The sequence below is a fragment of the Boleophthalmus pectinirostris genome, unplaced genomic scaffold, assembly GCF_026225935.1.
Source record: "Boleophthalmus pectinirostris isolate CB_2022bp ecotype Guang Dong unplaced genomic scaffold, ASM2622593v1 HiC_scaffold_19, whole genome shotgun sequence".
Taxonomy (NCBI): Eukaryota; Metazoa; Chordata; class Actinopteri; order Gobiiformes; family Gobiidae; genus Boleophthalmus; species Boleophthalmus pectinirostris.
This window is the reverse complement of record NW_026571140.1, coordinates 598,455-610,874: the sequence shown is the minus strand read 5'-3', so window position 1 is coordinate 610,874 and position 12,420 is coordinate 598,455. Positions and strand designations below refer to the sequence as shown.

Sequence of the window (12,420 nt, the reverse complement as noted above, 5' to 3'; positions counted from 1 at the left end):
ACAGGATGAGAGGGAGAAGAGACAAGCCTTTTTTTCTTTCACTTCTGTAGATGCAAATGGTGGACTTTTCAAATGTGACACAGTGATCACTACACGAGTGTGCAAACAGGACTTCTGTTTTGGGACTATGTGAATCTCAGACTCGCCCCTGAGCATCGCTGACTGTGGGTTTGTGCTTTGTCTCTCAGATGATTCATGTTGGCTCTCTGTTCCACAGTGGAATCTCCTGACACTTGAGTGTTTGCTTCACAGTCTCTCCACTCAGGCTTCTACTGCAACAAGAACAAACATGGACCATTTTAATCCTTGTTTTTCACCTTAAAAGGCCCGATGAGGCTGTTCTAATGTTTCCTCATCACACACACACCTGGACTTGCGTTTTGTTTCATTCACACATGTTTAACACACAAACTTTGCATATCTACGCTGAGTTCTTCTCTCAAACTGAAAACACTTGGTTCCACCTTGTGATGTCATCATGTGGTAATACAGGAAGTGCTCCACTGTGTTTTTAAACTCCATATACCTTCCTTAAAATCATTTGGATAATTTCAGCTCTGGAATTTCCAGTCTCTACTGAACTAAAAGGAGCTGTTCACTTGAAAACTGCCACTTCATGACATCACAAAGTGGAATGGAGCATTTTGAGCTTTGGAGATGTAGACAGACAAATAATGCGGTGAATAAAACAAAACACAACTGTATGTTTTGGAGGAGGTAACAACATTTTAACCTGGCTAAAAGCTCACAAATGCTGCATAATATGGGGCCTGAATAAAGTGCTGCTGTTAAAGGTGGGACATGTTCTGAGTGCATCAGGCTGATGTGTTCTTTTTGTTCTTTTTGTTCTTTACTTATCAGTGTTTCTCCCACTGCTGCTGAGCTCTTGTAAAGTGATGTGTGGTCCTGTTATTCACTAACTCTTGGATTTCTAATCTGCAGCTCTCCCCAACAGAGGAATGTGAGCAGACCCCATGTGAGTCCCCTGCACAGCACCTGACCGGCAGGGGACAGGTGACAGGTGACTCACTGTTTTGCTCGGGTGTTTTTCACAGGGTGCACGGCAGCAGTGGCTTAGAGGGTGTAGCTCTCAGCATCTCAGCCAGAAGCTCCTTGGTTTGATTCCCAGAACATTTGGGGTCAGTGTGTGGTGTTTGCATGCTGCTCGACGCTGGACCTCACTGTAAACCACACTGTAACACTCTCATGTTGTTGTGTGTTATGTTATCAGAAAGCAGTATGACCCTCACATGAGTCTCTCATTTGCTCTGCCAGTTCCAATGTTTGATATCCAGTTGGTTTAAAAATAAAAAGACTCTGTCTGATCTGAATGGTCTCTGTCTAAACCAGTTTAGTGGGGGTTAGCTACAGGGATGGGTGGTGCTTATTTATGAACTTTTAAAATCATCTGGGTTGACCTTCCCAAAATGCTCCATTAGTGCTGAGAAAGCTCTTTTAAGTTTAATGAAAATACATTCATATTTATAGACTCAAATGCACAGAAGTTTCCATAATTGATGCAATTTAAGCCTTTCATCATGATCATCATTTGCTCCTTTAGACCACACACACACACACACACACACACACACACACATGGGCTGTGTCGAGGAGGCTCATGTTAGTCTCTCCTTGGAATATCTGCCATGGTAAATGGTAAATGGTCACATTTTTCTATAGCACTTTTCCACCTTCAAGGCTCTCAAAGCGCTTTACAACAAGGAACCACTCACCCATTCACACACACATTCACACATCATTGTACGCAGACACTGTGGGCAAGGTGGGTTAAGTGTCTTGCCCAAGGACACAACGGCAGCATTCATCTGTGGGAGCTGGAATCACACCAGCCAACCTGTGGGTCAGTGGATCTGACCGCTCAACCTGTGATGTTCATGTCGAGAGCTGGAATCAAACCACCAACCTTCAGATCAGTGGGCGAATGCTCTACCAACTGAGTTACTGCCACCATCAATACTCAAATTCAATAGGCTGAGGTGAATTGTTAAGAAGATGATGGTCGTGCAGTGATGACAGTGACACGAGTCTGGGGGGAGTACAGTGGACGCATGAACCATTCACTTCACAATGTTTGGACTGAACTTTCTTTTTTATTGCCTCTAATTGAAACGGGTTTTCTGCATAATATCTTAGCACAAAAACTAGCATCAATAAAATATTTTTTTTCTGTCAGTCAATATCATGTTTTCTTTCAGAAGACAAATGCATGTGCCTGTTGAGTGAACAGGAGATTATGTTGTAAAAATGTGACTCTTAAATTGTGTTTCCTTCAGGACTTTAACAACAAAGTGCCACAATGACAAAAACTTAAGGTCATTGATGTTACGTGTAAACAGAGGGAGGACCCAAAACGCAGGACTGCTTCAAATTATTTAATGACAATTCAAAAAAATCCAAAACTCAAGACTAAATTGCCATGACAAGAGACACGGAGAAACTCGGACAGAGACAATGGACCAACAAAGTGCAGACGAGAACACAGGGTATAAATGCACACACATGAATGAGACACAGGTGAGACACCACTACAAAACATGAACCATGGCACTCGTGGCTCCCCCTCTGCAGGTACTCTCCCTGTCATCTCCTTTCTGCCCTTGCTCCTCCCCTTTCTGCAGGTTCTTTCCTTTTATGGACTCCTTCCTTCCATGTGGGTACTCTCCCCCTCTGTTATTCCTCCCTGCCTCAGCCCTTTGCTCCTCCCCTCATGTACTTCTCCCTGTGAGCTCCACTCTGGTACTCTGGTCCTTACTGATCCCCTCCACTAGGTACTCTCCCCCTCTATGCTCTCTGCTTCTCTGGTCCCAGCTCCTCCACAAAAGAACTCTCTCCCCTAGGCTCCTCCCCACGGGTACTCTCTTGTCTCTGCCTCTCGGGCCCTTGCTCCTCCCCTCTGTGGGTGCTCACCCTGTGGGCCCCTGCTCCTCCCCTGTGTGGGTGCTCCTCTGTGCGTCTCTGGCTCTTGCCTCAGTCTGCGGCTCTCATCAGCTCAAGGTAGGACATGGCTCTCACACACTGGACATCACAGCCCGATTTGTTTCATGTTGTTTTATGTACAAGGACGAGCTGCACATAAATGTCAGATGTCATTTTCAATGCTAAATATTCGGAATGTAACGTAATGTAGCTTTAAAGAAGTGGCATGAAAGAATCTATATAAACCTGAAAATGTGTCTTGTGGATGTACTGTAATTATATGTTATTTTAAAACAGGACTATAGAGAATTATATGAGGATTTGACCATATCAAAAACTGCCAAATGTAGTTTGCTGATAATTATTGGGACCAAATATTTCAGTGTATTATATGTTCCACATATTTCAATTGTGTGTATAAGCTACCACTTACATATGGTTACTTAAGGTCAGGGTATATGTCCTTTGCATTTGACCCATCCTTTAAAGGCACTGGGGCCACCTGTCAGGAGCAGTGGGTGTTCCAGCACAAAGCGCGGGGGCCCATTGTCCTCATCTTGAGCTAGTTTTCATCAGAACTACTTTATCTGGAAGATTTGACCAATTGTGCATGTTTTAGGTTAATGACCCAGACACAGGTAGAACATGCAAACTGCTCACAGAAAGGTGCAGAGTGCATCGATTTATAATAATTTCCTGTGACATAAATCATTGTAATGTGATGATGATGTCAGCTGACAGAAGAAAATAAATAATAAATAAAGTAACATGAGAACAGTGAGTACTCGTGTAATGAAATGCTCTTGTTTTCCTGCAGATTTAGTGACGACTGTGAGACTCGGCCATGGCTGCAGTGAGTAATGAACACAGTGTTGTATGTCTGATCTGTCTGAGGCAGTGGCCTCTGTGTGCTGGGGGGGGGGGGGGTCAGTGCTGTGGGAGCCCCCCCTTTGTGCGTGTGAGGCAGATTAACAGTGGACTCACAAGTCCTGGCTCTGCCCCCTACCTGTCGAGAGAAAAACAGACTTGAATGGTGCTACAAATTTGTCATTGGGAGCAATTTGTTATTGTTCAGAATTCATAAGTAAATGAGTTAAAGTTTTTTAAATAAATGTGTGCTGTTGGTGTCTGTCGTGACTCGTCTCTGTGTGCTGTTGGTGTCTCTGTCGTGACTCGTCCCTGTGTGCTGTTGGTGTCTCTGTCGTGACTCGTCCCTGTGTGCTGTTGGTGTCTGTCGTGACTCGTTCCTGTGTGCTGTTGGTGTCTCTGTCGTGACTCGTCCCTGTGTGCTGTTGGTGTCTCTGTCGTGACTCGTCTCTGTGTGCTGTTGGTGTCTGTCGTGACTCGTTCCTGTGTGCTGTTGGTGTCTCTGTCGTGACTCGTCCCTGTGTGCTGTTGGTGTCTCTGTCGTGACTCGTCCCTGTGTGCTGTTGGTGTCTCTGTCGTGACTCGTCCCTGTGTGCTGCTGGTGTCTGTCGTGACTCGTCTCTGTGTGCTGTTGGTGTCTCTGTCGTGACTCGTCCCTGTGTGCTGTTGGTGTCTGTCGTGACTCGTTCCTGTGTGTTGTTGGTGTCTGTCGTGACTCGTTCCTGTGTGCTGTTGGTGTCTGTCGTGACTCGTCTCTGTGTGCTGTTGGTGTCTCTGTCGTGACTCGTCCCTGTGTGCTGTTGGTGTCTCTGTCGTGACTCGTCCCTATGTGCTGTTGGTGTCTCTGTCGTGACTCGTCCCTGTGTGCTGTTGGTGTCTCTGTCGTGACTCGTCCCTGTGTGCTGTTGGTGTCTGTCGTGACTCGTCCCTGTGCGCTGTTGGTGTCTCTGTCGTGACTCGTCCCTGTGTGCTGCTGGTGTCTGTCGTGACTCGTCTCTGTGTGCTGTTGGTGTCTCTGTCGTGACTCGTCCCTGTGTGCTGTTGGTGTCTGTCGTGACTCGTTCCTGTGTGTTGTTGGTGTCTGTCGTGACTCGTTCCTGTGTGCTGTTGGTGTCTCTGTCGTGACTCGTCCCTGTGTGCTGTTGGTGTCTGTCGTGACTCGTCCCTGTGTGCTGTTGGTGTCTCTGTCGTGACTCGTCTCTGTGCGCTGTTGGTGTCTCTGTCGTGACTCGTCTCTGTGTGCTGTTGGTGTCTGTTGTGACTCATCCCTGTGATGTAGACTGGCTCGTTCCGGATGGTCTCGGAGGAGGAGCAGGCCATGAGGTCCAAACTGGAGCATCTGACGGTGAAGGATCATGGCCCTGTGTTTGGAGTTTGCCAGAAACTGCCCCCCCACACAGTGCAGAAGGCAAGTAACATGTAACGCTGTCAGGAACTTCTGTATTAGTGCTTCTTACCTGTAAAATGGACAGATTATGTTGTATACAATCCATGATGTAAAGTATCTTGACAAGAATACAAGGTCCTATATTATGCAAAATTTACTCTTGTGAGCTTGTTCATTTAACAGCTCCATTCCCTGGGTATTCCCAGGGAATGGGAAACAAAACCCAAAGTCCAGGTCTGTTTGTGATGAGGAAACTACGTTATAATGTGGATCAGAAAATAGAGTAATTTAATTTGCTTTATTCCATATTCTGTTTTCCAGAGCTCATCTTCTGCTCTGCTCTTGTGTATTTGACCACGCTGCTGTTCTGTTCTCAGGCTAAAGATGAGCTGAATGAGACCCCTGAGCGGAGGGGGGCCTCTTTGAAGGAGCTGAGGGCCCTGATGCGAGAGCGCGCTGAGGGGGATGACCTCGGCACACTCATCCTGGACACCTTTGGGGATAAACCAGATGCCCTGTTGCTGCGTTTTCTCCGAGCGCGCAAGTTTGATGTGTCCCGCGCCCACGAGCTTATGAAGGGTGAGGACCACTGATCTACTGACGTGCTGATGTACTGAGAAGGAGAGAGGGCTGGTACCTTTCCATTTCTCTCTTACTGGTACTTTTATGATTTGATACTTGTACAAATCCTTGAGCTCAATGAGCCTCAGTCACACTCATGTGCCCAGTGCTGGAGCCTCATTCCTGTGCTCTGGGGCAGATAACCTGCTTAGACACTTGCAGACCCCCCCCCCCCCCACATACAACACACACACACACACACATACACACATGTCCTCATTAATCAGGAGAGCAGCAATAATCCTCTGCTCTTGCAAACAAACAGCCTTTGTGTCCACTCTGGACTTCACTAGTGAACCCTGTGTGTTTCAGTGGGAACTTCTCCCTCTCATAATAATCTATCTCATCATCATAATCTGCTCCAGACATTGTCAACACAGTGATTGTACCAACTACAGACAGGATCTGAGGTTACTCTGAAATCACTTTACTCAACCAGGGCTGTTCTGTTGATACTCATTTTTAAAATCAGCTACATATGGACAATAGATGAACAAGCTCATACAAGGCATCTTATCCAAAGCTCTGCCTGTATTTGCTCAGGATGGAATTGACCTGCAGCCTGTGCTCACTGCTCAGACACATTGGACCCAAAGCCAAGTCTTAGAGATGTGCTATAGAACTCCAGCACTGTGCTGGGAGCTCACGTTTTGTACTTGACTTTTAATGTTACTTTTGTTATCTATAAAAAGATAACTTATGAAATAGTAATGAAAAAGTTCTTTTTTTTTTTTTTTTTTTTTTTGTCACTCATCTCAGAAATATAGATTTATTAATTTGATTAAAAAGGATATTTTAAACAGAAATGTCAGGCTTGTGAACAGTATGTTACTATTGTGGCATGGGGCTGATCACCCTGTGGCACTGCTCAGGTGGAATGGAAGCCCAGGTTGCTTTGATAGTGATTTCCAAATGACAAACAAAGTCCTACTACATTTTTTTCCCTCTCAAGTTGCCATGAATCTGCTTGGATTCAGCACTCTGTGGACAAACAGCTTTGTTAGCAATGACCTTTTGTGTCTTTCTCCTTATGGAGGGTCAGTGACTGTGTTCTGGACATGTGTCCAGTCTGCAGCCTTCCCCATCACTGTGTATATAGCCCACTGACCCAGACTGAGGGTCCAAAGGGTCATTTGTCTCATTTCTGTGTCTGTCCTTTGTAAATTGCAGATTTTGTGCATTATTTAATATTTAGTCCACCGCATTACATGAGCTTAATTTCTTAGACCAGTGCTTTTTTTGCCTGGTAAATGACATGTGTCAGTATTATTTATACAGACTGATATGAGTCTACTCCCCATGCCCTCTGTCACATGTCAAACCTGGTCAAACGTGATCGTTCACTCAGATTTGTCTTTTTTTTAGTGATGCATGTGAAATGAAGAGACTTGAAATAACTTATCATTTACAAGTAAAATTAAAAGTAGTTCACCTCAGATGAAGAGTGTAGTAGTTCACTCACTGATTCTGCAGAAATCTGCCTCTGTCATATTTTGTTGTTTAAGTTTCTGATTCAGACCATGTGTGTCTCTGATTGGCTAATCCACCTGTCAGTCATGCATTTGAAAATTGTGAGGTTCATCATTGACCAGACTCCCATTTTCATAAAGTACTGAAGAAGAGTATTTTGGATCCCAGGCAACTACTTTGTACTTCTATTTGAGGAATATTATTTTGCTGTAATGTTACTCTTATGTGAGTACAGCTGGCTCCTCTACCCTCCTGTGCGTACAGTCAACTGTCCGCTTTGAGAACTTTGCATGTTTGGGTTTTCAGAGACAGAAGACACAGGAGCTATGAATATATCTGCAGAAGTCTGTGTTTTATCCGGATATGCACTTTTACTTAGAATTCTATTTACAGTTTTTGATAAAGGCTCTTGAATGACACTTGCTTTTCAACACTGGTACTTGAACAATACATATTTATTGCTACTGGTATTTATACGACACACGGTTTTGGAGACTGTTACTGGAATCATAGCTAGTTTTAGATTCTGTTATTTGAACCATGCCTGTTGTGTTGTTGAACAACACTTTGCTTATTATACAACATTAGAATGTTTTGAGGAGGATGTGTTTTGTCACTTTAAGTTAGAATTTCACATTTCATAAATGGGCCTCTGGTTCTCTGGCCTCTCGGAGCCGCTCTCAGGCTCTGTTTTGGGGCGTGTGGCCGTGTGCATACCAGGACACTCTCTGTGGGTTAATTGGGGCAGTAGACAGTGGGCTCATTGTGTACAGTGATGGATGTGCTTGTGTGCAGGCTATGTGCGCTTCAGGAGAGAGTACCCCGAGCTGTTTGAGAACCTGACCCCTGAGGCGGTCCGCAGCACCATCGAGGCCGGGTACCCTGTGGTGCTCCCCAGCAGAGACAAGTACGGACGGGTGGTCCTGCTCTTCAACATCAACAACTGGGACCTGGAGGAGATCACCTTTGATGAGGTTCTCCACACCTTCTTACACCTTCTTCAAGTCAGAATCACACTGTTAGATATGTAGGCAATATTTATTTTTGTTTGTTAAAGGAACTGTATGTAGTCTGCACTCTCACAGTTTAAAAGTTGCCACAGTCACAACTGAGCCTGTGTCACCAAAACCTTCACCCACAAGTTTGTCTCATTCTCAGTTTATGCACAGGCCTATTGTGAAAGCTCAGAAACTTCAGAATTCCCTGAGCTGCAGAGACTGCACTAGCACTGACTCATGACCATTCAGATGAGAGGCATTTTAGGTTTAAACCAACTGGATTTTAGCATTGAAAGTTGCAACACAAATGAGAGAGTCATGTGAGGCATTCTGCTTTCTGATTGGAGAATTGTCTTGGACCAGAACAACACATTATAATCATGCCCGTTGTTTTTGTAATAAAGAATAAATCTGCATTAGAATTGTTATCTTTAAAATACAATATTTGATTTGAATACCTCATATCTGGGACACAAATAGGTCAAGTTTAATAAGTAAAATTAAAATCTTACATACAATTCCTGGTCTAAATCTTGTGGTACAGCTGAAGGAGGAGTGCTTGTAGTAAGCTTGGCTTTGCATTTAAATTTAGACTTGCCTAAAGACAAAGTCTAAGCTTTGTATGAATGCGGTGTGTGGTGGTCACAGGGACAGATTGGCAGCCTCACTTCTGTCAGTCTGCCCCAGGGCAGCTGTGGCTGTAGCAGTAGCTTACCATCACAGCGTGTACAGTGGATATTTATCCACTGTACACGCTGTGATGCTCTGTAGATGCTTGAAAGATGCTATGTAAATCCAATGGATTATTCTTATTATTCAGTTCAACATAACATCAGGAAGAAGGAGCCATGTTTGATCAACAGTGCTTGGCTGAAGCATTAGCTGCATGTGCATTTTGTTCTGTAGTGGGCTGATGGTAAAGAGACAGAAGTAAAATTCCTCAGGTTCAGGTTTCAGGTTTTCATTTATTTCGTCTCATGGAGAAATTTGCCTCAGAGCAAAGGTCAGCAGCATACACAACATACAGCCATGACATAACAAAATACAAAACAAAAAACAAAACAAAAAAACAAACATGTACAACTGGACAATATATGACCCTGCTCCACACACCTGCACAGTCAGTCCATGTTGTTAATAAATCTTATGGTCTGCATTGTTATACCTTTTTATTTTTGCATAAGGAACCCTGTATCTTCCCTCAGAGTGCAGAAATTCACACTGAGTGTTAAGAGGGATCTTTGAGGTACTTCAGAGCCTGTCTCATGATGATGTTCATGACGTTCAGCCAGTGTGACCTCCGCCATTTATACTTCACCATCAGGTTTCCAGACCAGCTGACTGTAGCACAAACTCTACACTAGCTCTGCAGAGGGTCATCATAATATTTGAGCTGACTCCAAACACCCTTAATCTCCTAAGAAAGTCCAGATGCTGGTGTATCTTGGAGCACACGCTTGTCACATGCTCATGCAATTCATACGATTGTCCACTTGAACCCCTAAATATTTATAAGTTGAGACTTGTTCAGTTTTCTGTGTTTCACTTCTGTAGTATATGTAATAATGCTTGTGTGTGTGTTTGGGGTCAGATCTTAAGGGCCTACTGCGTGATCCTGGAGAAGCTGCTGGAGAATGAGGAGACCCAGATCAATGGATTTGTGCTCATTGAAAACTTTAAGGGCTTCACCATGCAGCACGCCTCAGGCATCAAGCCTGTCGAGCTCAAGAAGATGGTGGACATGCTGCAGGTACATAGCCATGTGCACAACATCACAGAGAATGTACAGAGCCGTGTGCACACAGAGGGTACAGACAGAGGATACAGTATTGACTTGTGTATATGTTTGAATATTACAGTGCATTATATGTATGACAGTGTGTTATGTACATGGCAGTGTGATACACATAACACACTGTCATACACATAACACACTGTCATATACATATACATATACATAAGACAGTGTGTTATGTATATGACAGTGTGTTATGTGTATGACAGTGTGTTACATGTCGCTCTGTGCACAGGACTCGTTCCCTGCGAGGTTTAAAGCCGTCCATGTGACCCACCAGCCCTGGTACTTCACCACCACCTACAATGTGGTCAAACCCTTCATGAAGAGCAAGCTGCTGGAGAGGGTACGGACTCCAGCCAAATCACTAAATCACTTATCTAAAGTTGTGTTGTCAACACCCATTATGTTAATTCATAATTTCATTCAATTTATCTTTCCAAGATGCTTTACAATTGGTGCCAGCAGAGGGCGTTAGAGCACATGAAATTAAGGAAGAAATCACATTGCACTAAATTTAACACTCAAAAATCTTCAATTTTATTTATTTATTTATTTATTTTTGCAATAAATACCTTTAAGTAAACTGAAGACTTAATGAGGATTTAATGTTTCTACACTGAATTCTTCGGTGGAACATGTAAAGGCAAAGCAATTCCATACAAGCAGTAGTTGCTCCAGTGGTACATGTGTAAACTCTGATAGTGACCTGTGTCCTCTGCTGCACCTTCAACACTGTTCAGTGTGGTATGTGTGCGTGCACCTTTAAGTGGTCCGTGTGTGTGTGTGTGTGTGTGTGTGTGTGCAGGTGTTTGTCCATGGAGAGGAGCTGGACAGTTACCTTCAGGAGTTTGATGTGAACATCCTGCCCTCAGACTTCGATGGGAAATCCCCCGTAATGGACTACCGCTCCATCGCCACCAAGCTCTTCGGCTCTGAGGACACAGCGCTCTAAAAGTGACTACACTTATGTCACTTATTGTAGAGATGTGAGAAGGTTATGTGTTATGCTAGCAGAGGTCAGAGGTCAGAGGAGAGTGGAGTGGTTCTAGCTGAAGGTACTTGGATGTTTAGACATGATTATATTGAGTTGTTAGAGGTTTTGTAGAGGAGCTAACACAACCTAACGTGCCTATAGATTCTGAAGGTTCTGTGACTTAAAGTGCATTTGACATATTTATATATTGTACAAATGATCGGTAATAGGAAGAATACTGACATCATGTACTTAAGTAAAAGTAAAGTTATATGAGTAAAATATACTCTGTAGTACTGTAGCCAATAATGTACTTAAAGTGAAACTAAATACTAAATCCACTTTTTTGCACCTAAACTGTGTGTGGTGTTGTAGTAGCATTATCTACTGTTCCTTTTGGCAACCAGTGTAAACCAGGCAGGTTTCAGTTAAAAACGGCTAAATCAAAGCTTTTGCTGTCTTCAGTGACTTCTGCAGTTTCAAGTAGTTGGTGATATGACACAGAACTGCCCTGATTACAGACAGGTGTTTCAGATCACAGGGGTGGAGTTTTAAGTTCTTCTCGGCCCCGCCTTTAGTCCCCCATGTTGTTCTTTTAGTCCTCCAGATCACACTCTGATAAACATTTGATCAAACAAGGAAAAAATTACATTTAGTCATTTTAAACCTCAATCAGCATAATCTCTGAGCTCTGCCCAATCAGAGAAAAGACGAGGCAAAACATTTTCAATCGAATGATGTGACCTGTTTTAGTGAAATGCATAGTCGAACCTGTTCTCTGCACTTTAAACAGGGAGCACATGGGCCTAGAATCCTGCACAGTTAAAGGTAATGCATATAAGGTGGAGGAGATCAAAGCTTGTATGTGTATTCCTGCACTGAACTGCCCTCTGTACTGCCACGGCGCTGTTATGGCTTTGAAATATTTAAATAAACTACTTTTCTGTGTGGAGTTTGCTCTTTCACTTTACACACTGTAATGGTCTAGAAATGGAGGTCCAAAGTTGTGTAAGAATTTGTTTTAACAGTTTGAAGAAATAAGGTTTTTGCTAAAATAACACTTTAGTTCTGGGAATCGTTAATATTTGTACAAACACAAGTGTGACAGGTTTTCATGTTTGTTTATGGATTACTCCTCATGTGACACGTGGAGAACTCTGGGAAGAGCAGCTGAGGCTCCCTGGGGAGGTGTTCATGTCCCACCAAGAAGAGGAAAAAGAAGACTTTGATAGATACTGACCACAGGTACTATCCATAAGTTTTTTTTTTTACATCAGTTAAGGGGCAGTTTGTAAAGAAAAGTTGAAAACATAAAGTGGAAAAAAACACAACGTAGCACAGCTCAAATAGCGAAATTTTCCCAAATGTC

At 43.5% G+C, this 12,420-nt stretch overlaps 1 protein-coding gene across 1 annotated transcript; it reads left to right on the top strand.

Moving 5' to 3' along the window:
• The first annotated feature begins 2,957 nt into the window (after positions 1–2,957).
• Positions 2,958–12,003, top strand: LOC110174543 (retinaldehyde-binding protein 1-like). The gene is made up of 8 exons (XM_020940648.2): positions 2,958–3,015; positions 3,755–3,790; positions 5,084–5,212; positions 5,569–5,770; positions 8,078–8,256; positions 9,872–10,030; positions 10,311–10,421; positions 10,884–12,003. The coding sequence occupies exons 2-8, from the start codon at positions 3,782–3,784 to the stop codon at positions 11,028–11,030; spliced, it is 936 nt and encodes a 311-aa protein (XP_020796307.1). The 5' UTR covers positions 2,958–3,015; positions 3,755–3,781; the 3' UTR covers positions 11,031–12,003.
• The last annotated feature ends 417 nt before the right edge of the window (positions 12,004–12,420 follow it).

What these genes read in the sequence shown, in the direction of transcription:
- LOC110174543 (XM_020940648.2), top strand. An exon ending in CCCCCCACACAGTGCAGAAG is followed by an intron (nt 5,213 to 5,568) that starts GCAAGTAACATG and finishes TTCTGTTCTCAG; the next exon opens with GCTAAAGATGAGCTGAATGA. An exon ending in AGATGGTGGACATGCTGCAG is followed by an intron (nt 10,031 to 10,310) that starts GTACATAGCCAT and finishes CTCTGTGCACAG; the next exon opens with GACTCGTTCCCTGCGAGGTT.